This window comes from Bufo bufo, chromosome 7, assembly GCF_905171765.1.
Source record: "Bufo bufo chromosome 7, aBufBuf1.1, whole genome shotgun sequence".
NCBI lineage: Eukaryota > Metazoa > Chordata > Amphibia > Anura > Bufonidae > Bufo > Bufo bufo.
This window is the reverse complement of record NC_053395.1, coordinates 5,846,995-5,874,905: the sequence shown is the minus strand read 5'-3', so window position 1 is coordinate 5,874,905 and position 27,911 is coordinate 5,846,995. Positions and strand designations below refer to the sequence as shown.

The 27,911-nt window shown below is 44.8% G+C and overlaps 1 protein-coding gene across 1 annotated transcript in view; it reads left to right on the top strand.

Annotated features, from left to right (window-relative positions):
* Window positions 1-27,911, top strand: part of LOC121008435 (RING finger protein 112-like) — a 112,141-nt gene that overhangs the window by 39,676 nt on the left and 44,554 nt on the right. The window contains exons 7-13 of the mRNA XM_040440981.1: window positions 1,934-1,984; window positions 4,234-4,329; window positions 17,361-17,447; window positions 21,491-21,614; window positions 21,750-21,880; window positions 23,026-23,079; window positions 27,316-27,390. Of these exons, the coding sequence (XP_040296915.1) occupies window positions 1,934-1,984; window positions 4,234-4,329; window positions 17,361-17,447; window positions 21,491-21,614; window positions 21,750-21,880; window positions 23,026-23,079; window positions 27,316-27,390 (618 nt within the window). The remainder of the gene's footprint in view (window positions 1-1,933; window positions 1,985-4,233; window positions 4,330-17,360; window positions 17,448-21,490; window positions 21,615-21,749; window positions 21,881-23,025; window positions 23,080-27,315; window positions 27,391-27,911) is intronic.

Here is a 27,911-nt window from a genome sequence, read left to right as displayed (position 1 = left end):
CGTCTCCTTAACAGTGATTTCCACAACACCCCGCTCCCTTAACTGTGCCATCTAGAGCAATCTGCCCCTTAAAACTGACCATAGGTTATAGTCCCCTTAAATGTGACCTCCACCATTCCCGGCCCCCTTAAAAGTGGCCTCACTGTACCCCGCTGCCTTAACAGTGACCTCACAGTAGCCCGCTGCCCCATTAATAGAGGCCTCCACAGTCCCCTCCTTCCTTATCAGTTACCTCCACAGCGGCCTGCCCCCTTAACAGTAACATCCGCAGTGCCCACCTTTAACAGTGACCTCCACAGTACTCCTCCTTAACAGTGATTTCAACAACTGCCCCCTTAACAGTGACCTCTACAGCACCCCGCCCCTTAACACTGACCTCCACAGCTTCCTGCCCCTTAACAGTGACCTCCACAGCTTCCTGCCCCCTTAACAGTGACCTCCACAGTAGCTGCCCCTTTATTAGTGACCTCCACAGTACCCCTTCTCATTAACAGTGATTTTCACAACACCCCGCCCGCCCCCTTAACAGTGGCCTCTACAGCAATCTGCCCCTTAACACTGACCTTCGTAGCGGACCATCCCCATAAGTGTGACCGCCACAGCAGCCTGCCTTTAGGATGGCCAGAGGTCCGGTATTAGGCAGGACAGTCCGGCTTTCAGACTCCCTGTCCTCCACCCAGCGCAGGGCCTGGACGGACACAGGGATGTCCTTTTGAACAGCTCATGCTCAGGAAGTAGCACTGTGCTGTCTGTGCATGAGCTGCAGGGAGAAAGTCACCCTCCCTCGATCCCCTGCAGCTTACAGAAGTTAATTTTTACCTTCATTTTTTCAATCCCTGTCGGCTGTGAAGTGGGAGGGGGCATGGCTTAGTGGGGCCAGGTCAGGGTTTTTAAGTCTATCTTTTGAGGGCGGCCTGAATGGCCACCCTACCTGCCCCTGAACTGTGAACTCCACAGCACGCCGCTCCCCTAACAGTGTCATCCACATCGCCCTGCCCCTTTAAAGCTGACTTACAGAAAAATGGCTGGGTTGTTATGGAAACCTGGTATGTGGAGACTAAGGGCCTGCGAGCTTCTATTGGCTGATAAGGGTCATGTGACCAGGCTTCTATTGGCTAATGCCTTTTTTGGGAATATCTCAGGATGTATGGTTGCAAAGCTGAAACTTAAAGGATGAGACCCGGTCTAAAACCTTCCCTGATACCTGATGTACCTGTGTGCCAAATGTCGTGATTGTAAATGTGACGGTGCGGATTCCTTTAGTGGACACACACACACATACATTAAGTGTTATACATTAGATTTTATATTGTACTTATCTTACCGCAATGAGAGGTACTCAGTGTGAAAGCAGATGAAGGATTCCACTGATTAGACTTGTTGATTGTTTTGTCTGCCCAAAACCACAAGCAACCCCAGTAATGTCTACATAGATAAGGATCAATTACATATCAGCCTATTAACTCTTAGGCCAGACTGTGGGACCATAACTGCTCGGCAAACAATGGAGATGAAGAATTTTTGCTCCAATCATTTATCCCCTACACACTTTACATTATCTCGGCAGCACAGCCCAGTCTACAAAGAAATATGAGAGAACATTTATTTTCTCACGATAACAATCCAGTTGGCTGATCACACTGGACAATGATTAGGGTGGAGTGCTGTTATGAAAGCTCATCTGCTGGATCATTGGCCCTTGTAAAAGAGATTTCATCATCATAATCTGAGCTTACCACCTTCTCTGGAGTTTATCATCATCCTCTGTAATCCCAACCGTGCAGTCAATAGACCCATGAAAAGCGTCAAATCTGCTGCACAATTCAGGATGAGGGGTTTCCAGTAACAGAGTTTTCCCATTTGGTTGGGGGTCTACACCCAGATTGTTCTGCTCTGATTTTGAATTTTTATATATTCTTTTTATCTTTTCCAGATCTTCAATGTTAATAAAACTCTCAAAATGACAGAAGTGGATCTTCTCGAGGTACGATGAACTCAGCTTGAGATGTTCATAGTCTGTCAGACCGAAGGAGCGTGATGTTCCCAAATCCAGACACAGCTCTGCTCACACTGAGCTCCTGGCTTCTGTGCCTATAGGATACATGATGGGTAAATCCAGTATCTACAGTTTATAATAGATCTAACATAAGCTGGTGTGAGCAGAACACTGGAAACTAAATGTTTGACCTTGTCAGAAAATGGTGCATAAAGAGAGGATCTTGTGGTAGTAAGAAATATTGTGAATTGGTTATTAGAGCCATTGGATAGTTTTACTTGGGGCCAAACCCAGAGAGCAGAACCCCAGTAAGCCCTGTTCTTCACAGAGCCCCAGATGGTAGGGATGAACTTAGCTTAAGCGGATGCATGGTGGTCTGAGGCAGAGCTGCTCACAGACTCGATGTCCTCCCTCCGGAGAACCCAGAAGCCCTCTCAGCAAAGGCACAGACAGGGGAATGTTTAGACTCCATGCAAGATGACTCATGGCAGTCACAAACCAAACACTAAACTGGAACAGAGACCCCAACCTGGACATAGAACCAGGAAAAGGCAGGAAGACCAGATGACCTTGATGTCTTACTAGGTAGCCACAAAGAATGGGCAGAAGGAAACCAAGGTAAGGTGCATAGCTCCAGCACCCAACAAGGCTGCAGAACAACTAACACCCTGGCCTACAGCCAGTGGATTAAATAGCACCTAGAGACCACAGCCAAACGAAGATCTTAACCCCACAAGAACCAGACAGGGAAAGGAACAAGCATACAAGGAGCAGCACGCACACAGGCTACCAAAACTACATGTCGCCCCTGGCAACCGTCATACATGGCAATAACCACAGCCAGTACGCCAGAGCACAACAGTGAGCAACATGGAACCCACATTGAGACATTGACAATTATCTACTGGTCTAATGCACAATCTAATGGATTGTAGATACAGGATTGTTATGATCCTCCCATGCTACCAGTCTCATCAGTGAAGGCCATTCATTTTAGTTTTTCTCTCCGATATTTGAGCTGTGGGTGTTGGACTGCACTGATGAGCCGTAGAGGCTGTAGATGAGTTGTATGTAGAGAAGAAGGCATCTTCTTGGATGGGCGAGGTTCATCCACTAGACTGAGGTGATATCATTGTCCTCTTGTGATTGGGGCTGTGGAGTCGTAGTTAGCATCAGATTTAGGTTGAGTTGGAAGAAATGTTTCAAAATAAGATGACTATGATGGTGATGAAAATACAGAAGAGCCAGATGCCACCAGGATTTTACTGAAGCAAATGTTTTTGCTCATTGTCAGGTTGTGAAATTAGAGTGGCCCTGGAAAAAAAAAATGGCCTTATATTGTTGAAGGGTCCAAACTGACAGAAGGTGGGACAACACAAGTAGGCAGGACCAAAGCAAGTAGGTGGGTGCTAAGAAAATTCCCACTCGAGGAGCAGTTTAGTTGCAGTCAAGTTGTTTATTTTCTTGCACAAGGAGACAAGTCATCATTGCAGTAGAGCTGTCTGAAGCATAGCATGAACACATCGCTTATATGGGTGTTTTCTTACATGATTATTGTTAAGGCAAATCTGCAGGATTTCATATAAGGAAATAATGATAAACAAAGAAGTTTTTCTTCTGATGGCCTTAAACAACACCTGTGGTTACAGACGGCTTCCTGCTTATCCTTGAATATATATATATATTGCTGATTCTAACAAAATATTAAATGCAGACAGTTAATTAGTCTTCTTAGTATAAAAATCTATCTAGTATAAGTAATCTATCTTCTTAATATAAAATGATTCTCACAGTGGGGCAGCAATACTGTAGTGCAGCACAAAATACTGCCACAGCAGTAGGAAATACCACAGTTCAGCACAAAATACCACCGCCCTCACTGCAGTATTCAACTGTATCACCGACCTGAGGCTGGTGAAACAGGTGAGTTCAAGATGCCCTCTGTGGCCCTCGGCCAGGTGGATAAGGACCTGATGCTCCCGGCATTTATTAATGCTTAGTCCATCAAATCATCAGGTACCTGGCTGACAGCCATGAAGAGGGCCTTGGGCATCGGCCAGCCAGGAAATCTCTGTATGGCCAGTCCGCCCCTTTTATTCATTTATAAAGCAGCCAAATCTGAAGTCTTAAAGTGTGTAAAAGTAGAGAAGATGGAAGTTTGGGTCATTGACTCCACAGTTGATTGAATTACCACATAAATCTGGATAGAATCGTGAAGTAATGTGCTTGTCTTCCAGGTATATCTCTTCATCCAGGAATGTCCCACTGAAAGTTCTGATTTGGCGGAAAGCTCCACAGAAGGATCAGATGGCAGCCCTACCATACAGCTCAAGGTCAATTATTTCTATCACTTTAATTGCAACAAATTTTAAATGATTTTTTTTTATAAATAGAAAAGATGTGAAACAGCAGCAACAGGTTTATTAGCTTCCCAGTTCACAGCAGTATAAATGTATGTGATGACCACAAACAGGCAGATTACACTAAATGTGCAGACACACGACACAAACCTGAGAGTGCGAGAGGGGCCAAAATAATTTCAATACAATGTAGCTGCATACACAGCAGTGACATGCAGTACTCACCGGCCACCCAGGATCCCTGCTGTACAGCACATACATGTGTCACACTCACCGCTCCTGAGATTCAACTTAGATGTCCATGCCCAGGAATAACACCAAGAGCTCCACTAGTGGTGAGAACAGTGGGATGAGACAGCTATCACTACTTTTTTGTAGCCTTCAAATCAGTTTTCAAAAATAAAATTTCACTTGGCTGTACACTCCCTTTATAATATAGCCCCACATGAGACCCAAGAACTAATACAGACCCCCAAACAAGACCCTAAAATGAATGCAGACTTCAGATCAGTCCCCAAATGTATACGCACCACAAATAAGACCACTTCCATCCCCTATAACCCCCATTGCAACTATTTTATCTGGAATTTAAAGACAAACGTTCAATTAAATATCCTGAACCCCTCCCCTTCTACAAACACACTGCACACTGGTATTGAGAATCTACACTTTTTGCAGTGAACCATGTTTGTATGTTATGCTGTAATACCGGCCCTTCACTAACACTCATTGTGAAAATGATTTTTTTTGCAGTGTAGAGAAACATCTTTTGAAATAGGTGCTGTGATGCCGTTGCCTTCAGTAACAGGGTTATAGTTTGCTGCTGTATTCTATGTATCCCTTATCTTGCAGCAATGTGCAACACCTTCAATAACACAATTATGATAATGGCATAGTGATTTTTTTATTTTAATTTAATTTCTTTATTTAGTTTTCTTATACAGAATTACAATAATTAACAGTTTTGACAGTGCCGAGTCCGAATACCTCCATACAACTTCTGTCAACAGGAAGGCACAATAAAACATTAAATGTCCCATTATAAAAATAATAGAATAGAGATCAATGTAACATCTTGTTATTATTTGGACCTTCATCAATTTTCCCATTCCCTGCCATATTGAATCGGGCTCGATCTCCAACTGTCAATCCAAACTTATCTCCCCGTTTCTCCCTTCCCCCCCACAGTGGTTGTCTCGGTGGTTATTGCCAATAGTTACCCCAGGCCCTCCCCCCGCTCATCCCTCCCGCCTCCCCAGCGGGCGGGTGAGTCATACAGTGCCTACTGCATATTGCTCATATCTCTCAGTCCTTACCAAAAGGTTTTTCCATTTCTTAATACTGGGGGATATTTTTGCTCCCCATTCCCTTACTATTATTACTCTTGCCACCATTAAACCTCTTGTCCAACTACTTTTCTGTGTTTTCTCACTAATTGATGGTAGGGAGCACCCTAGAAGAGCCACTTCTGGTTTATATGGGAGGGAAACTGAGAACTCTGCACTCAAGGAGTGGAATACCCCTCGTCAATACAATTGCATACTCGGACAGGACCATATCATATGGATATAGTCAGTGGGCTCTTGGTTGCACCTCCAACATTTTGGTTCTCGGTCTTTATAGATCTTATTTAATAGTGTTGGGGTCAAATATATTCTGTGGATAATATTAAAATAAATAATCCTAAAGTTACTAGATATTGTGGTCTTTTTAATATTACTGTAAATGTTACCCAACTCAATTTTATCTGATCCTATATCCTTTGCCCATTTTTCTTCACTATTAAACTTTAGTGTTTTTGCCAAACCCTTCCTTATTAACCTATAAACCTGAGCTATAGTCACCTATAAATTTGTGATTTCTTGTGATAAAATAGTCCCTATTTTGTGCGGCATCAAATGCGTGTTTTAACTGATAATGCCGATATTGACTCATTGAATCTGTGCTAATTCCGGGGCATAAGTCTTTAATGTTCTTATTGTCCCACTTTTAATTAATTGTGAAGCATAAATAATACCGTGATTTACCCAATATTTATAATCCGTGATTAATTGAAATTCTATAATATTACTATTACCCCACAAAGGCGAAAAATTTTAAGTGTTAACGATTCCTAGATTTTTTTTTATCTTTCCCCACGACAAATCCACCATTTGACAAACTGGGCATTTTTTACCTTTTATTTTTGATAAATCCCGTCTCCAATATGCTAAATATACCGTATTTTGGGCCATTAAAGCCCCGTTCCAGAAACTCAATTATATTATTTCCCCCTGACTTTATCCATTGAACTTGAGCAGTTAGATAATAACCCTGAAAAAAGGGGACCTCTTCCTCCAACCAGAGATATTTTTGCTTAATTTTAACCCTTTTTCTTCCCCAGATTAAGTCATTAAGCAATCGTTCCAAATAGTTGAAAAACTGATCTTCGATCCAAACTGGACATGATGCCAAAATGTACAAAATCTGGGGAAGCAAAATCATTTTGATTAATGCGATTCTATCCGCCTGTCCCATAGATAACTTCTGCCAGATTCGGAGCTTACTTTTATATCTGACCATGAAGGGAGTTACATTCAATCTCACAAAGTATAATATACTTGCACGTAACTTTATACCTAAATAATCCATGGATTCCATGTTTTTTAATACCTTAATACCTAAGGAATTCGGTAGATTTTTCTAATCCAGTGGTAATAGTACTATTTTTGCCCAATTAACTTTATATCCCGAGATATTGCTAAACTTATTTATTATGCCCATAAGATAGGGGAGCTGTAATGTTGAGTTCTCCAAAAAGACAAGAATATCATCCGCATACATGCTTATCTTGTCAGATATCCCATTCATACCAAAACCAGAGATCCGCTCATTCGACCTAATTTTAGCAGGCGTAGTGATTAATGTATTATTATGGCAGTCAAATTATTGATCGCTTCTTCAAATAATGACACCCATTCACTAAAACAGGGGTGTGACAATGCAATATTTTTGAAGAGATGAATGACAAGCGTCTTTTGATCTAGACGCTGTGATCCAGTTGCCTTCAATAACACAGTTATAATTTGTGTTAATGATGTGAAATGAAACTTTACTGCTGTATCCTATCCATCCATTATCTTGCACCAATGTACAACGCATTCAGTAACACGAGGATCAAAATGGTGGTAATGGCGTTATAATTGACACATTATTATTAAAAGAAAAATATATAAGAGAAAATTACTCAGTGCTTGCAAGAATGTTATTAGTGTGGGAGGATAGGAAGAAAAATAAGCCTTCCAGTTTTTGCAGGAATCTGTAATTTAAAACTAGTTGCCAGGAGCTGAGCTGACATTAGCCTGCCCGCAAATACACCTGATAGTGACCAGTTTTCACTCACTGCTCCTAATTACTACCCTTAATATACTTCAAATTCCCAAATATATCTCCAATATTTTTCTTAAAATATTCTTAAACTGTCCCTCCTGATCACCGATTCTCCCCCTATAATCTTCTTATACTGTCCCTCCCTATTATCTATACTCTCCCTATAATCTTCTTATACTGTCCCTCCCTATCCCCTATTCTCTCCCTATAATCTTCTTATACTGTCCCTCCCTATTACCTATTCTCTCCCTATAATAGTTTATACTGTCCCTCCCTATCACCTATTCTCTCCCTATAATCTTCTTATACTGTCCCTTCCTATTATCTATACTCTCCCTATAATCTTCGTATACTGTCCCTCCCTATCATCTATTCTGTCCCTATAATCTTCTTATACTGTCCCTCCCTATCACCGATTCTCTCTCTGTATAATCTTCTTATACTGTCGCTCCCTATTACCTATTCTCTCCCTATAATCTTCTTATACTATACCTCCCTATCACCTATTCTCTCCCTATAATCTTCTTATACTGTCCCTCCCTATCAACTATTCTCTCCCTATAATCTTCTTATACTGTCCCTCCCTATCACCTATTCTCTCTCTATAATCTTCTTATACTGTCCCTCCCTATTACCTATTCTCTCCCTATAATCTTCTTATACTATACCTCCCTATCACCTATTCTCTCCCTATAATCTTCTTATACTGTCCCTCCCTATCCCCTATTCTCTCCCTATAATCTTCCTATACTGTCCCTCCCTATTGTCTTTTATCTCCCTATAATCTTCTTATACTGTCCCTCCCTATTACCTATTCTCTCCCTATAATTTTCTTATACTGTCCCTTCTTTATTACCTATTCTCTCCCTATAATCTTCTTATACTATCCCTCCCTATCACCTATTCTCTCCCTATAATCTTCTTATACCATCCCTCCCTATCACCTATTCTCTCCCTATAATCTTCTTATACTGTCCCTCCCTATCACCTATTCTCTCCCTATAATCTTCTTATACTGTCCCTCCCTATCACCTATTCTCCCTCTATAATCTTCTTATACTGTCCCTTCTTTATTACCTATTCTCTCCCTATAATCTACTTATATTGTCCCTCCCTATCACCTATTCTCTCCCTATAATCTTTTTATACCATCCCTCCCTATCACCTATTCTCCCTCTATAATTTTCTTATACTGTCCCTTCTTTATTACCTATTCTCTCCCTATAATCTTCTTATACTATCCCTCCCTATCACCTATTCTCTCTCTCTATAATCTTCTTATACTGTCCCTCCCTATCACCTATTCTCTCTCTATAATCTTCTTATACTATCCCTCCCTATCACCTATTCTCTCCCTATAATCTTCTTATACTGTCCCTCCCTATCACCTATTCTCCCTCTATAATCTTCTTATACTGTCCCTTCTTTATTACCTATTCTCTCCCTATAATCTACTTATATTGTCCCTCCCTATCACCTATTCTCTCCCTATAATCTTTTTATACCATCCCTCCCTATCACCTATTCTCCCTCTATAATTTTCTTATACTGTCCCTTCTTTATTACCTATTCTCTCCCTATAATCTTCTTATACTATCCCTCCCTATCACCTATTCTCTCTCTCTATAATCTTCTTATACTGTCCCTCCCTATTACCTATTCTCTCTCTCTATAATCTTCTTATACTATCCCTCCCTATCACCTATTCTCTCCCTATAATCTTCTTATACCATCCCTCCCTATCACCTATTCTCTCCCTATAATCTTCTTATACTGTCCCTCCCTATCACCTATTCTCTCCCTATAATCTTCTTATACTGTCCCTCCCTATCACCTATTCTCCCTCTATAATCTTCTTATACTGTCCCTTCTTTATTACCTATTCTCTCCCTATAATCTACTTATATTGTCCCTCCCTATCACCTATTCTCTCCCTATAATCTTTTTATACCATCCCTCCCTATCACCTATTCTCCCTCTATAATTTTCTTATACTGTCCCTTCTTTATTACCTATTCTCTCCCTATAATCTTCTTATACTATCCCTCCCTATCACCTATTCTCTCTCTCTATAATCTTCTTATACTGTCCCTCCCTATTACCTATTCTCTCCCTATAATAGTTTATACTGTCCCTCCCTATCACCTATTCTCTCCCTATAATCTTCTTATACTGTCCCTTCCTATTATCTATACTCTCCCTATAATCTTCGTATACTGTCCCTCCCTATCATCTATTCTGTCCCTATAATCTTCTTATACTGTCCCTCCCTATCACCGATTCTCTCTCTGTATAATCTTCTTATACTGTCGCTCCCTATTACCTATTCTCTCCCTATAATCTTCTTATACTATACCTCCCTATCACCTATTCTCTCCCTATAATCTTCTTATACTGTCCCTCCCTATCAACTATTCTCTCCCTATAATCTTCTTATACTGTCCCTCCCTATCACCTATTCTCTCTCTATAATCTTCTTATACTGTCCCTCCCTATTACCTATTCTCTCCCTATAATCTTCTTATACTATACCTCCCTATCACCTATTCTCTCCCTATAATCTTCTTATACTGTCCCTCCCTATCCCCTATTCTCTCCCTATAATCTTCCTATACTGTCCCTCCCTATTGTCTTTTATCTCCCTATAATCTTCTTATACTGTCCCTCCCTATTACCTATTCTCTCCCTATAATTTTCTTATACTGTCCCTTCTTTATTACCTATTCTCTCCCTATAATCTTCTTATACTATCCCTCCCTATCACCTATTCTCTCCCTATAATCTTCTTATACCATCCCTCCCTATCACCTATTCTCTCCCTATAATCTTCTTATACTGTCCCTCCCTATCACCTATTCTCTCCCTATAATCTTCTTATACTGTCCCTCCCTATCACCTATTCTCCCTCTATAATCTTCTTATACTGTCCCTTCTTTATTACCTATTCTCTCCCTATAATCTACTTATATTGTCCCTCCCTATCACCTATTCTCTCCCTATAATCTTTTTATACCATCCCTCCCTATCACCTATTCTCCCTCTATAATTTTCTTATACTGTCCCTTCTTTATTACCTATTCTCTCCCTATAATCTTCTTATACTATCCCTCCCTATCACCTATTCTCTCTCTCTATAATCTTCTTATACTGTCCCTCCCTATCACCTATTCTCTCTCTATAATCTTCTTATACTGTCCCTTCTTTATTACCTATTCTCTCCCTATAATCTACTTATATTGTCCCTCCCTATCACCTATTCTCTCCCTATAATCTTTTTATACCATCCCTCCCTATCACCTATTCTCCCTCTATAATTTTCTTATACTGTCCCTTCTTTATTACCTATTCTCTCCCTATAATCTTCTTATACTATCCCTCCCTATCACCTATTCTCTCTCTCTATAATCTTCTTATACTGTCCCTCCCTATCACCTATTCTCTCTCTATAATCTTCTTATACTGTCCCTCCCTATCACCTATTCTCTCCCTATAATCTTCTTATACTGTCCCTGCCTATTGTCTATTCTCTATAATCTTCTTATACTGTCCCTCCCTATCGTCTATTCTCTATAATCTTCTTATACTCTCCCACCCTATCACCTATTCTCTTCTAATGGTATTTTGGAGACAAAACATTTGTATATGGAGCAATGCCCACAAACGCCGTACTGAGTATGGATCCCAAAGCACACACATAGCTCCCACAAAAGATGGACATACATGTACATAACACACAGGTAGGTAAGCCTGTACCAATACAAATAATATCTGGAAATAATGATAACAAATCTACATGGCAAACCTAATGCTACAGAGGGAAGGAAGTAACTAGGGATGAGCGAATCGACTTCAGATGAAACATCCAAAGTCGATTCGCATAAAACTTTGTTTCAATACTGTAAGGAGCGAGCGTATTAGAATGTCTTGGCTCCGATGACTGGTATCTGGGAACCTAACCCGAGTTCGGGAAATGTTTTTTTACAGAATAAATCAATTTCTGAAGTTATTATGCGAAGTCTCGCAACTTCGGCTCATCGGAGCCAATACATTCTAATACTGTACGAAACGATTGCTCCGTACAGTATTAAAACACAGTTTTATGCAAATCGACTTCAGATGTTTCATCCGAGTCGATTCGCTCATCTTTAGACCTGACATACCCACCCAAAGGGTTAACCACCCCTAAGTCGCTGTAGAACCAGAAGAAACATAAAGAAAAAACAAACTAACTAATAAATAGAACATAAACCGAGTTTAGGACAATAACCAACCTGTGGACATGTTTGAGGGAGCGTGGGGCAAGGGGTCCAAGAACACACCTCAACAAGCGTTTCGCCTTGGCTTTGTCAGGAGCCTCCTGCACACATATCCTTCAGTGGGTATAAAAGGTATGTGATAGGCTGTCTGTACACATATCCTTCGGTGGGTATATAAGGTGTGATAGGCTGTCTGCACACATATCCCTTCGGTGGGTATATAAGGTGTGATAGGCTGTCTGTACACATATCCTTCGGTGGGTATATAAGGTGTCATAGGCTGTCTGCACACATATCCCTCAGTGTGATTATAAGATGTGTGATAGGCTCTCTGCAGACATATCCTTTGGTGGGTATACAAGGTGTATGACAGGCTGTTTGCACACATATTCCTCGTAGGTATATGAGAGATGTGATATGTTGTCTTCGCACATATCCCTCAGTGGGTATATAAGGTGTGATAGGCTGTCTGCGCACATATCCCTCTGCGGGTATGTAAGGTGTGATAGGCTGTCTGCACACATATCCCTCGGTGGGTATATAAGGTGTGATAGGCTGTCTGCACACATATCCCTCTGTGGGTATATAAGGTGTGATAGGCTGTCTGCACACATATCCCTTGGTGTGTATATAAGGTGTGTGATAGGCTGTCTGCACACATATCCCTCTGTGGGTATATAAGGTTTAATAGGCTGTCTGCACACATATCCCTCTGTGGGTATGTAAGGTGTGATAGGCTGTCTGCACACATATCCCTCTGTGGGTATATAAGGTGTGATAGGCTGTCTGCACACATATCTCTCATGGGTTTATAAGATGTAATAGGCTGTCTGCACACATATCCCTCTGTGGGTATGTAAGGTGTGATAGGCTGCCTGCACACATATCCCTCTGTGTGTATGTAAGGTGTGATAGGCTGTCTGCACACATATCCCTCTGTGGGTATGTAAGGTGTGATAGGCTGTCTGCGCATATTTCCCTTGGTGGGTATATAACGTGTTTGATAGGCTGTCTGCACACATATCCCTCAGTGGGTATATAAGGTGTAATAGGCTGTCTGCAGACATATCCCTCGGTGGGTATATAAGGTGTGATAGGCTGTCTGCAGACATATCCCGCAGATATATAACGCTAGGTTCAGACCTGAGCGTACTTGAACGTACGCTCTGTATGCGCAATTGTACGGGCGTTTGCAATCGCGCATACAGAGACAAGCAAACGCCCATTGGCGCGCGTTCCCGCGGAAGTCTATGTACGGGAACGCGCGACAAGACGCCCCAAAGAAGCTCCTGTACTTCTTGGGGCGTCGGGCGTTTTACAGCACGATTGTACGCGCTGTAAAACGCTCAGGTGAGAACCATTCCCATAGGGAATCATTGGTTCTTGCCTGTTGAGCGTTTTACAGCGCGTAGGAACGCGCTGTAAAACGCTCAGATCTGAACCCAGCCTAAGGTGTGATAGGCTGTCTGCACACATATCTCTCGGTGGGTATATAACGTGTTTGATAGGCTGTCTGCACACATATCCCTCAGTGGGTATATAAGGTGTGATAGGCTGTCTGCAGACATATCCCTCGGTGGGTATGTAAGGTGTGATAGGCTGTCTGCACACATATCTCTCGGTGGGTATATAACGTGTTTGATAGGCTGTCTGCACCACACATATCCCATAGTGGGTATATAAGGTGTGATAGGCTGTCTGCAGACATATCCCTCGGTGGGTATATAAGGTGTGATAGGCTGTCTGCAGACATATCCCTCGGTGGGTATATAAGGTGTGATAGGCTGTCTGCACACATATCCCTCGGTGGGTATATAAGGTGTGATAGGCTGTCTGCACACATATCCCTCGGTGGGTATATAAGGTGTGATAGGCTGTCTGCACACATATCCCTCGGTGGGTATATAAGGTGTGATAGGCTGTCTGCACACATATCCCTCGCTGTTTTCATAGTTAAAAAGTGTGATTTATTGTTTGCTTATTGGCTTTCAGGCCCCGGTGGTATTTCTGAACCTGCTCAGTGTGAACTGTTCTTGTGCTGCTCTAGTGAAATGTATTGTGAGTTTACAAACGGTACCATTGTGAATAAGTGAAGCGGAAACTGTGGAGCACCATGTTCCAATGATGTGAGAGGTGAATGTCAGCTATGAAGGTGCACGAGTGGAGCAGCTCGCTGCCAAAATTAACCAGGTGGTTACCAAATGTGTGTGTAACACAAGTCAGTAAGCCCCACTGTGTATGGTGATCCGGAGCAGACGAATGGTCACTGCATCTTTGCTAATAAAATTCCATCTTCAGAACAGTCTTTAGTTTTTACAGCATTATCAGAATGGGACCTTGAATGACTGGTAAAGGGTGGTCTACGCCGATGTGTCATGTTTTCTGCTTCATGGAACTGAAGGACATTGGCATGTCAGGCGAGAAACATCAGAGGACAAACACTGTGCACCCTTTGCTGGTAGAACACAAGCTGGTGGAGGCAACGTTATGGACTGGGGCAGTGCCATCTTAAGAGCATTATAGGCCCCTGGGCAATACAGTGCACTGGGGCCCTGTCTACACAATCACGCACTAGAATAAAAATGCAAATTATCAATAAGGCGATATTTATTGGTACTTTCAACAAAATCAGTGTTTAATATAGGAATAATATATAGGGGGGCACAAAGATACCACAGTCAAAAATGGGGGGGCAAAAACAAAATAAGTATATATAAATAAGATTACAAAATATGAGAGAATTGCGGTATGCAGGGATACATTTATAATAAAACTATTTACTTACAAAAGAAGCTGTTCAGTCGTCTGCTGTGCCGTCCTCTGCTTGCTTCCGCGGATTCTTTCCCCTTCTTTCTGTCTCTCGTCAGTGCGCAGGCGCACTGTTATGGTGGATCTGTGGAAGACACACTGTTATGGGGGCATCTGTGGATGACAGTGTTATTATGCCTCTCATTAGCCCCCATATGCTGCCTCTCATCATTAGCCCCCATATGCTGCCTCTCATCATTAGCCCCCATATGCTGCCTCTCATCATTAGCCCCCATATGCTGCCTCTCATCATTAGCCCCCATATGCCTCACATCATTAGCCCCATATGCCTCTCATCATTAGCCCCATATGCCTCTCATCATTAGCCCCCATATGCCTCATTAGCCCCCATATGCCTCTCATCATTAGCCCCCATATGCCTCTCATCATTAGCCCCCATATGCCTCTCATCATTAGCCCCCATATGCCTCTCCATTAGCCCCCATATGCCTCATTAGCCCCCATATGCCTCATTAGCCCCCATATGCCTCTCCATTAGCCCCCATATGCCTCTCCATTAGCCCCCATATGCCTCATTAGCCCCCATATGCCTCTCCATTAGCCCCCATATGCCTCTCCATTAGCCCCCATATGCCTCATTAGCCCCCATATGCCTCTCCATTAGCCCCCATATGCCTCTCCATTAGCCCCCATATGCCTCATTAGCCCCCATATGCCTCTCCATTAGCCCCCATATGCCTCTCCATTAGCCCCCATATGCCTCATTAGCCCCCATATGCCTCTCCATTAGCCCCCATATGCCTCATTAGCCCCCATATGCCTCTCCATTAGCCCCCATATGCCTCTCCATTAGCCCCCATATGCCTCATTAGCCCCCATATGCCTCTCCATTAGCCCCCATATGCCTCTCCATTAGCCCCCCATATGCCTCTCTCCATTAGCCCCCCATATGCCTCTCTCCATTAGCCCCCCATATGCCTCTCCATTAGCCCCCCATATGCCTCTCCATTAGCCCCCATATGCCTCTCCATTAGCCCCCTTATGCCCCCAGCAGCCACATTTTCTTATAAAATAAAAAATCACTTACCTCTCCTGCTCCTGGACGCCGCCTGCCTCTCCTCAGTCGACTCTGTGCTCTGAACTGGCGCGCACAGCGTGAGGTCACAGAGCGCCCTCACGCTGTGCGCAGCCCTGCACAGCCGAGGACCAGGAAGTGGTGAGTACAGAGCGTTCACCACTTCCTGGTCTCTCGGTTCTAATGAGCGCTTCCATAATGGAAGCGCTCATTAGTATTCAACTGGGGGGGCAACCTGTGTGTGTTAGGCGGCCGTTCCCGCGGGTGGTGGGTTCACTGGGCAGGCGGGCCCCCAGGCAAGTGGGGCCCCCGGGCAACTGCCCAGCGTGCCCATTGGAAAAGACGGCCCTGGACTGGGGAAGGTTTTCCTGGCATTTAGTGGGGCCATTCATGTAGAATGCCCTCTAAACTGGTTTAGGTGTGAATCCATCCTTGCAGATCACGTACACCTTTTACCCTGGGGCGGACCGGATCTTCCATGTAAGACAATGTGACATGTCACACAGCAAGAAATGTCCGACATTGGTTGGGAGAGCATGAGCAAGACTTTAAAGTACTACCCTATCCCCTAATTCCCCAAACTTGAACCCAATTGAGCATCTTTGGGAGCACATCAATGGTCATGTTCACTCTATGAATCCTCCTTTACTTCCCCTCCAGCAGTTGTGGGATCCCCTGCAGTCAACATGGCTCCAGATACCTGTGACAACCTACAAGGACCTTATAGTCACTCTGGCCCGTCTAGCTGCTGTCTGTGCTGCATATGATGGTTACTCTGGGGTTAGCTGGTGGTCATAATAATGGGACTTGACTGTATGTGAATATGTATAAACGAGGTCAGTGGCTTTGTTCTCCTCTGGGCATCAGATGTGATTTGTATTTGAAATAAAAAATTGTTTAAAAATAAATTTAGAATTAGAATTTTAGGACGAAATGTAAAACGGAACCCTTTAAGAGACATTCTGTTTTGCTCCGTCCTAATACATGTCTATGGGGGCAAATAACAGTTCCGTTATATGTAACGGAAAAAATAGTTGTGTCGACAGTCATGTACAATGGAACAGAACAGACAGGACGTTTTTCAGTCATGTATAATGGAAAAAAACGGAACAGTTATGTGTCCCCATGGACATGTATTAGGACGGATCTCTTAAAAGCTTCCGTTTTGCATTCCATCCTAGAATTCCATAACGCCAATGTGAACCCGCCCTTACTGAGATAAATTCTAGGAGCAACTGGGACATTGCCAGAACTCCTAGAGGCTGTGCTCTCCCTGCAACTGCTGCTCCCTCTGCACTTTGATTGATAGGGCCAGGCAGTTGTAGAGAGAGCAGAGTCTCTAGGTGCAATGGTAACGCCCCCATTGCACCTAGAGGATCATTTGCGTGCCTCCAGCTGCTGAGCGCACGTGTAACAGGTCAGCCTGTGTCATTGGGACAGATCTGCTGACCGACCTGTGGTATGTATTGCACGGTTTACTTGCTGACATATTCTCTATGAAATAATTTATCTTTCTACAAATGTTTTTACGACAGAACTTAGACCTCCTGGTGCGAGACTGGAATGATCCTGAAAATTGTGGAAGAGAAGCCGGACAGCGTTACCTGGACCATGAAATACAAGTGAGATGAGAAAACCTTACTGCATTAAATTTGTAGTCACCGGGCCACAGGGGCAATATGTGAGCTATGGTGGGCCGATGGGGGTAGTAGTAGTTTAGTCACAGTTCTGTAGAGCTCCCTGGGCCGGCGTGCAGTGACTGGAAGGACAGCACCAGTTCCTTCGGGGCACACTCTGATTACAGGGACTCCCGGCAGATGGTGGTTGAGGGGCCCTTGGTGGTCTGGGTTTAAGGTGCTGTGGAGGCAGGGTCCCTGGTGTTCGTCAATAATGAAGACCGAGTTAAACAAACTGGAACTTTAATTGAATAATTGCCTTGGGGTCGTTATCATCCAGTAGAAGTGCCTTGGTATACAATAAGATGGCTGAGCGGCAAATCCAGACAACAGGCTCGGTCGGGCTGGTCAATACAGGCTTTAGCTTGTTCTTTGAAAAGGTTGCCTTAACACACAAAAGTCTACTTCGTCTCTGGCTGGACAGTGGAACTACAGAAAGGATCAGATAACCTTGGCCCTGAGTCTCCCTCTCTATATTTCCCTTCTGGAGACTTCCCGGGGGGGGGGGAAAGGGGGTTACACATCATCAGCTACAGTACATGCTTCTCTCCTCCGCTAAGCTCTCATCTCACTTCCTGGGACTGATCTGTCAATTATGTGCTTAGTCCTTGGTGTCCACTGGTTTCTTATCACAGTCCCTGGTGTCCACTGGTTTCTTATCACAGTCCCTGATGTCCACTAGTTACTTATCACAGTCCCTGATGTCCACTGGTTACTTATCACAGTCCCTGATGTCCACTGGTTACTTATCACAGTCCCTGGTGTCCACTGGTTTCTTAGTACAGTCCCTGATGTCCACTGGTTTCTTATCACAGTCCCTGGTGTCCACTGGTTTCTTATCACAGTCCCTGGTGTCCACTGGTTTCTTATCACAGTCCCTGGTGTCCACTGGTTTCTTATCACAGTCCCTGGTGTCCACTGGTTTCTTATCACAGTCCCTGGTGTCCACTGGCTTCTTATCACAGTCCCTGATGTCCACTGGTTTCTTATCAAAGTCCCTGGTGTCCAGTGGTTCCTTATCACAGTCCCTGGTGTCCACTGGTTTCTTATCACAGTTCCTGGTGTCCACTGGTTTCTTATCACAGTCCCTGGTGTCCACTGGTTACTTATCACAGTCCCTGGTGTCCACTGGTTTCTTATCACAGTCCCTGGTGTCCACTGGTTTCTTATCACAGTCCCTGGTGTCCACTGGTTTCTTATCACAGTCCCTGGTGTCCACTGGCTTCTTATCACAGTCCCTGGTGTCCACTGGTTTCTTATCACAGTCCCTGGTGTCCACTGGTTTCTTATCACAGTCCCTGGTGTCCACTGGTTTCTTATCACAGTCCCTGATGTCCACTGGTTTCTTATCCCAGTCCCTGGTGTCCACTGGTTTCTTATCACAGTCCCTGGTGTCCACTGGTTATTTATCACAGTCCCTGGTGTTCACTGGTTTCTTATCACAGTCCCTGGTGTCCACTGGCTTCTTATCACAGTCCCTGGTGTCCACTGGCTTCTTATCACAGTCCCTGGTGTCCAGTGGTTCCTTATCACAGTCTCTGGTGTCCACTGGTTTCTTATCACAGTCCCTGATGTCCACTGGTTTCTTATCACAGTCCCTGGTGTCCACTGGCTTCTTATCACAGTCCCTGGTGTCCACTGGTTTCTTATCACAGTCCCTGGTGTCCACTGGTTTCTTATCACAGTACCTGGTGTCCACTGGTTTCTTATCACAGTCCCTGGTGTCCACTGGTTTCTTATCACAGTCCCTGGTGTCCACTGGTTTATTATCACAGTCCCTGGTGTCCACTGGTTTCTTATCACAGTCCTTGGTGTCCACTGGTTTCTTATCACAGTCCCTGGTGTCCACTGGCTTCTTATCACAGTCCCTGGTGTCCACTGGTTTCTTATCACAGTCCCTGATGTCCACTGGTTTCTTATCACAGTCCCTGATGTCCACTGGTTTCTTATCACAGTCCCTGGTGTCCACTGGTTTCTTATCACAGTCCCTGGTGTCCACTGGTTTCATATCACAGTCCCTGGTGTCCACTGGTTTCTTATCACAGTCCCTGGTGTTCACTGGTTTCTTATCACAGTCCCTGGTGTCCACTGGTTACTTATCACAGTCCCTGGTGTCCACTGGTTTCTTATCACAGTCCCTGATGTCCACTGGTTTCTTATCACAGTCCCTGGTGTCCACTGGTTACTTATCACAGTCCCTGGTGTCCACTGGTTTCTTATCACAGTCCCTGGTGTCCACTGGTTTCTTATCACAGTCCCTGGTGTCCACTGGTTTCTTATCACAGTCCCTGGTGTCCAGTGGTTCCTTATCACAGTCCCTGGTGTCCACTGGTTTCTTATCACAGTCCCTGGTGTCCACTGGTTTCTTATCACAGTCCCTGGTGTCCACTGGTTTCTTATCACAGTCCCTGGTGTCCACTGGTTTCTTATCACAGTCCCTGGTGTCCACTGGTTTCTTATCACAGTCCCTGGTGTCCAGTGGTTCCTTATCACAGTCCCTGGTGTCCACTGGTTTCTTATCACAGTCCCTGGTGTCCACTGGTTTCTCTACGTGTTTGTGTGGGTTTCCTCCCACACTCCATCTAAGACCAATAGGGACCTTAGATTGTGGGCCCCATTGGGGACAGTTGGATGCTAATGTCTGTAAAGCGCTGCGGTGCTATATAAGTGCATAAAATAAATAAATAAATATCTAACAAAGTGAGCTAAGGATACCCGCGCTGCCGTTACCGTGAGGAGCCACACTATACTGTAAAGTTTTGTGTGAGTCCTGTCGCTGCTGGGTTCGAAGGGGTTAATTGCCTACCCCCTTAAATTTAGTTTCTGAATATTTGTGCGTGGCTGAACCCGCGCTGACTCTGCAAAAATGTGTGATGGAAGGTAAATGAGCGACCTATCTTGTCACAGTTCAGTAAAATACATATATGAAGAACTAAGAATAATGAATCCTGCTGTTATTACACATTCATATAGAAGTACTGTATACAGAGGCAGAGAATACTTGCCAATATCGCTGCACTGTGAATTTAATCCAGGGGAGTCTTCCTTCTGTGTTCACTCCCGGCTCTGATGTTGTCTTCTGCTTCCTCTTCTCGCGCGTACGGCTCCGGCCGGTAGCACACACGCGCGGGGGAAGCGTTGTGGTTGTTTACAAGGGAACCTTCGGTGTGACGTCACACACAGGTACTACGGATGCCTCCTCAGTCCACCAAACCTCCGCCGCGTTTCGGAATAGACGTAGTCCTTCCCATTCAGTAAAGTTTTTTGTAACCTCTCATTTAAAAGGCATTGACAAGATCAAGGTATGTTCTTCGGGTTTTTTAATTCATGAAATTAGTAAAGGATATTCATTTTAATTCTGGGATCTGGATATCAATATTTGAACATCTCATTCTCCATTCATTCTGCGCTTTCATTATATACAGATGTTGTGGAGGGTAAAAGAGTAAGAAAAGTAAGGATGGTAAGAGAGATAAAGACGGAAAAAGATAGGTAAAGGAAGTAAGGAAGGTAAGAGGGATAAGGAACGTAAGGAAAGTAAGGGAAGCAAGGAGGATAAGGAAAGTAAGGGAAGCAAGGAGGATAAGGAAAGTAAGGAACATAAGGAAAGTAAGGGAAGCAAGGAGGATAAGGAAAGTAAGGAACATAAGGAAAGTAAGGGAAGCAAGGAGGATAAGGAAAGTAAGGAACATAAGAAAGGTAAGGGAGAAAAGGAAGGCAATGAAGGTAAGGGGAATAAAAAGGTATAAAAGGTAAGGAAGGTGGGGGATCAGGGAAGGAAGGTAAGGATGGTACAGAGGGAAAGAGAGGTAAGGAGGGTAAGGGATGCAAAGGAGATAAACAAGGTACAGGAGGAATAGGAAGTAAGGAGGCTAAGGAAGGTAAGGGAGGTAAGAAAAGACACTTCTGGAGGAGTTTTATGTAACATTGCATGTTCTCAGGAGTTTGATTTAGAATTTTTGATGGATCTGTTTTAATGATTTTTCCAGAAATTGGAGAACAGTAGACATTGTAACAGTGTGGTCCAGATACTTAACAGTCAATCGGTCAGTGCCTTCCTCTTACCGCATCCTGGAAATGAGTTCCTGAGATTGGCAGAGGGAGATCTCCCAGGTGACTACAATTTGTGTAGTCTGTTAATCCGGACATGAATGTAACCTGCAGCATCCATGTTCATTGCTTCATTTTGCCACCTGGAAATTGTATCTTTCTAGAGAACATTCATGTGTGAACTGTCTTGTTTTATAGCTGCAGATGCGTGTTTCCGTCGCCACTTTACTACGTACATCTGTGACCTGATGAACACAATTTGGAACTATCCGAAAATTGATTCTGGGGGGAATATCATAAAATGTGGCAATTTGAGGCAACAACTGGAGGTTTGTATTTAAATGCGAGAAAAATTAATGTAGATCTGTATGAACAGTTGTGTGTTTTTATTTTTTTGGTGGGTGGGGAGGGGGGTAGCTTGTTCCTGGGAAGAAGTGCAGGTCCATGGACAGCACACATTAGAGGGGCAGATGTGATTACAGTGGGGTGATGATGTTACCAGAGTGGTTGGTTTCCTTTTGTAGACTAGTTAAGTGCAAGTTATTCAGCTTGTCGGTGTGATGGTGGCTATGACTTTGTGAAGACTCAGAGCTCCTGATCAATACCCATAATAGGGTATTTTTATTTAACAGAACAATATATTCTACAGGTCAGTCCAAATGACCGTGTTACTTCACACAGGCCCAACTTCTCCTCAGCTTCCACTATTTATTGCCATTATCCACCCTCAAAACTACACCATGGCCCTAAAGAGCTCCCTCTAGAAACCAGTTGGGATTCTCCACACAAATGAATCAGACTGGTCAATCCCAAGGCAACCAGTCATGTTCTCAACTCCTTCCCATGTCCCAACTGGTCCCACTAATAGTCTCCTGCAGATTGAGCTCAGCACCACAGTCACCTCGTTCTGATTTCCTTCAGGCTGACACTACCACTATGGTCACAGATGAATTCACTAGAGGTAACCTCATCCAGGCCAGTGATGTTCTCAGCCTACACCCTGTTTTCATAGCATCCTGCAAACCTCCCTCGTCCATAGCTTTCTACCTAGCCCTCATTCTGAATATCAGTCTACCCACCTTAATCCACCTGCAGACCTCTATAGGCTCTAGTGCATCACATCACTAACCTGTGGAATAGGCCACAGGCACGATCGTCACACTGCCCATACTGGGCATCACACAATGACCGTACACATTCTCCTCCTATTCTCTCCGGTAACTAGTCAGTCCATACAGGGACATCAGCAGTCCCACATGCTGCAAATAAAGGAGGTCACCGTCCTAAATGCAGGTTCTAGGTCCCATGTCTATTTTTTACCGTCTCGTGCTCTAGTCCAGAATCTAAATCTTCATTGTGTGAGGTGTGTTAATGCTGTAGCTCTTGGTCCTATTCTGACTCTTCATTGACTCATAACCGGACTCTTCATGGGAGCATTCACACTATTAATCCTTGTAATTTCTCTGTTCTGCAGACATTTGTGGAGTTCCTGCAGATGAGGCACTTTAAGTTTAGTTCTCCAACACAGGTAAGACAACATGATGTATAATAGTGTACATAACATAGGACTCCATCTGCTGAGATGGTCTGTGACATCTCCTCTGTCCAGTTACTCATATTATATTTGTATCTCAGGAGACACCATGACAGTATTTGGGATTTGGTACAAGAGGTTGTCACCAGATGTTATAAGGACATGTCATAGTTGGGTGGCCTTATCGAGGGGCTTTACTGTATCTAGACAGGTTTGCAACCAAACTGCCAGGTCAATGGTAGAAAGCTCCAGTGCTCCTGAAGAAATCCTTACTTCTTTGCCACAAACCTGCTGGAGATGAGCTTCTATAGTCACAGATGATGAGACTGTGAATGAGTAAAACCCTTCTGAGACAAAATATTACATCAATCTGTCGCCTAGCCCCTGCTTTACTCTTTCTGGATACACAAAGCCCATCCCCCTCCAGTTGCCCTTTATAGCTGCAGTTGGTCAAGCAGTTAATTCCCTTATATTGGTGTAATGCTGCAGAGCCTTCAGTCTCAGATCTCCAGTCTAGAGGACATACGGTATGTTACCACGAAGAGAGGAAACTCAATAAAGGGAAACCTTCCAGAACCCATGATACTTTTTATCCTGGACCCAAAATACCAGAACTTTTGCCCTGATGTCAGTCCACTCATTAGACTTTATGAAGACCTCATCTCCTCAGACTCTTGGTGATATCTCCAATTCTAATTGACCTACTCTATCTCTGCACCTCATGTCTGAACTTCATGATGCTGATACCGTGGATGGCTAAATACCCTATAGGTTATTCTGTCTCCATCTTGTCTTTTCTGTACTCCTGCAGTAGGCCTAGAAGGAGCGAGCAGAAGATGGGAGTGGTAGTATCTCTGGCGTTGATAACTGAACGCATAGATCACAGTGGCAATCTTCGCACTGCTGGTTCCTAGGGCAGGGCAGTGACAGGAGGGCATGCCCCTTCTCCCCTCGGGGCACACCCTGGTGCCCGGTAGTAGTTGGGATGCCCTTAGTGCTGAGTGTTTTTGGCAGGGTGTAAGGCAGGAGTGTGGAAGCAGATGCAATGGAATTAAGGACAGCACTGCTTACTACGTATGCCGCTATTCTCATTCCAGTCTGGTTATCCTGTTCATAGGGCAAACCTCAAACAGAACATTGATAAAGTGTGAGACAAGGCAATTGTCCGCAAGTAGGGTTGAGCAAATTGAAGCATCTGAAGTGGACTTCGATCTGAACTTCAGGAAAAATTTGATTTGCCGCTAAGCCGAATTTCCTCATGCTTTGTGGTAACGGATAAATTTTCCCTGAAATGGCGGTAAAAAAAAACATACTCACCTCATCCATTTCAGCGTGAAGAAGCCGCCGTGGCCATCTTGATTGAAGATCCCGCACAAAATTTCACGCATGCGCAATATTTAGTGCAGGATCTTAAATCAATATGGCTGTGGTGACCTCTTCAAGCTTAAATGGATGAGGTGAGTATTATTAACCCCTGAGAGCCCTCACTATTATTCTCAGAGGCCACGATCAGCGATGAACACAGCATCTGATGGGTACAATGATGGTGAGTGTCGCATTCGCTGTTCCCTGTCATTGCGCCCATTACTTACAAAGAAATGAGCTCGGCCTGTTTCATGTCTCCACCATACACCTGTGCGCTCAGCCTGTCTCATGTCTCCACCATACACCTGTGCGCTCGGCCTGTTTCATGTCTCCACCATATACCTGTGCGCTCAGCCTGTCTCATGTCTCCACCATACACCTGTGCACTCGGCCTGTTTCATGTCTCCACCATACACCTGTGCGCTAAGCCTGTCTCATGTCTCCACCATACACCTGTGCGCTCGGCCTGTATCATGTCTCCACCATACACCTGTGCGCTCGGCCTGTCTCATGTCTCCACCATACACCTGTGCGCTAAGCCTGTTTCATGTCTCCACCATACACCTGTGCGCTCAGCCTGTTTTATGTCTCCACCATACACCTGTGCGCTCAGCCTGTCTCATGTCTCCACCATACACCTGTGCGCTCGGCCTGTCTCATGTCTCCACCATACACCTGTGCGCTCGGCCTGTTTCATGTCTCCACCATACACCTGTGCACTCTGCCTGTTTCATGTCTCCACCATACACCTGTGCGCTCAGCCTGTCTCATGTCTCCACCATACACCTGTGCGCTCGGCCTGTCTCATGTCTCCACCATACACCTGTGAGCTCGGCCTGTCTCATGTCTCCACCATACACCTGTGAGCTCGGCCGGTCTCATGTCTCCACCATACACCTGTGCGCTCGTCCTGTCTCATGTCTCCACCATACAACTGTGCGCTCAGCCTGTCTCATGTCACCACCATATACCTGTGCGCTCAGCCTGTCTCATGTGTCCACCATACACCTATGTGCTCGGCCTGTCTCATGTGTCCACCATACACCTGTACGCTCAGCCTGTCTCGTGTCTCCACCATACACATGTGTGCTCGGCCTGTCTCATGTCTCCACCATACACCTGTACGCTCAGCCTGTCTCATGTCTCCACCATACACCTGTGAGCTCGGCCTGTCTCATGTCTCCACCATACCCCTGTGAGCTCGGCCGGTCTCATGTCTCCACCATACACCTGTGAGCTCGGCCTGTCTCATGTCTCCACCATACCCCTGTGAGCTCGGCCGGTCTCATGTCTCCACCATACACCTGTGAGCTCGTCCTGTCTCATGTCTCCACCATACACCTGTGTGCTCGGCCTGTCTCATATATCCACCATACACCTGTGCGCTCGGCCTGTCTCATATATCCACCATACACCTGTGAGCTCGGCCTGTCTCATGTCTCCACCATACACCTGTACGCTCAGCCTGTCTCATGTCTCCACCATACACCTGTGAGCTCGGCCTGTCTCATGTCTCCACCATACCCCTGTGAGCTCGGCCGGTCTCATGTCTCCACCATACACCTGTGAGCTCGGCCGGTCTCATGTCTCCACCATACACCTGTGAGCTCGTCCTGTCTCATGTCACCACCATATACCTGTGCGCTCAGCCTGTCTCATGTGTCCACCATACACCTGTACGCTCAGCCTGTCTCATGTCTCCACCATACACCTGTGAGCTCGGCCTGTCTCATGTCTCCACCATACCCCTGTGAGCTCGGCCGGTCTCATGTCTCCACCATACACCTGTGAGCTCGGCCTGTCTCATGTCTCCACCATACCCCTGTGAGCTAGGCCTGTCTCATGTCTCCACCATACACCTGTGAGCTCGGCCTGTCTCATGTCTCCACCATACCCCTGTGAGCTCGGCCGGTCTCATGTCTCCACCATACACCTGTGAGCTCGTCCTGTCTCATGTCTCCACCATACACCTGTGAGCTAGGCCTGTCTCATGTCTCCACCATACACCTGTGAGCTCGGCCTGTCTCATGTCTCCACCATACACCTGTGAGCTCGGCCGGTCTCATGTCTCCACCATACACCTGTGAGCTCGTCCTGTCTCATGTCTCCACCATACACCTGTGAGCTAGGCCTGTCTCATGTCTCCACCATACACCTGTGAGCTCGGCCAGTCTCATGTCTCCACCATACACCTGTGAGCTCGTCCTGTCTCATGTCTCCACCATACACCTGTGAGCTCGGCCGGTCTCATGTCTCCACCATACACCTGTGAGCTCGTCCTGTCTCATGTCTCCACCATACACCTGTGTGCTCGGCCTGTCTCATATATCCACCATACACCTGTGAGCTCGGCCTGTATCATGTCTCCACCATACACCTGTGAGCTCGGCCTGTCTCATATATCCACCATACCCCTGTGAGCTCGGCCGGTCTCATGTCTCCACCATACACCTGTGAGCTCGTCCTGTCTCATGTCTCCACCATACACCTGTGAGCTCGGCCTGTCTCATGTCTCCACCATACACCTGTGAGCTCGGCCGGTCTCATGTCTCCACCATATAGGCATGCAACTAGTGATGATGACAGTCGGGTGGGAGCACATGTTGTGAGCGGTCAGGGACGTGGCCATGAGACTGTTGAGGATGACATAAGCGATGACTAGACAGTAGTAAATGAAGATGTATGAAGCCCCCATGTATTTTCAGTAGGATATGTATGAAATCAGGGAGAGGAACAGCAAATCTCTAAACGCCTCCTTCTATGAGGAGTGGAGCACATGTCCTGGTTTCTGTCTCTTTTCTGACCATACTCCTCAGTTCTTCAGTCTCCACCTCCTCCAGCTTATATTGTACTTGTATCCTACAGATGTATTACTCTATGGAAAACTTCAGAAACAGGAATCTCATCATCAGGAAACTGGACAAGTTCTTTGAAAAAGAGGTACGGGAAATAAAGAGGAGGGTTCAGCAATTCTATTAGTTTGTTACTGTCCCAGAAAAGTGATGACATTGGAGAAGAACATCAGATTGTTCCACAATCTTCTCTTCTATCTGTTGAGCCAGTCAGAGAGAGCGAGAGAGAGAAATATGAGACAAATAATGAAAGTTAAATGTCTGCAATGTTCCCATCACATCCTCACCCTGCAGAGCCACGTATGACCACCAGCACCTCCAACATGCTCCTGTGGACATAGGTGGACATGTTTCACAGTAAGTCTAGGACTTTGTTACATTGAAACTGGTGACAGTGAATGTAACCATTTGTATGTAACATGTGACATAACACAAAACTATGCGACAATCCTAAAAAAAGCCAAACGTGCTGCAATTTTTTTATGCAGGTCACAAGTTGTGGTCAATTTTTAAACATACAAACAGCAAACAAAATCTGGCAGCACACTGTTATACATGCAGACAATAAAACAGGGATTTGGGATAATTCTGGATTACAGTGGTACTATA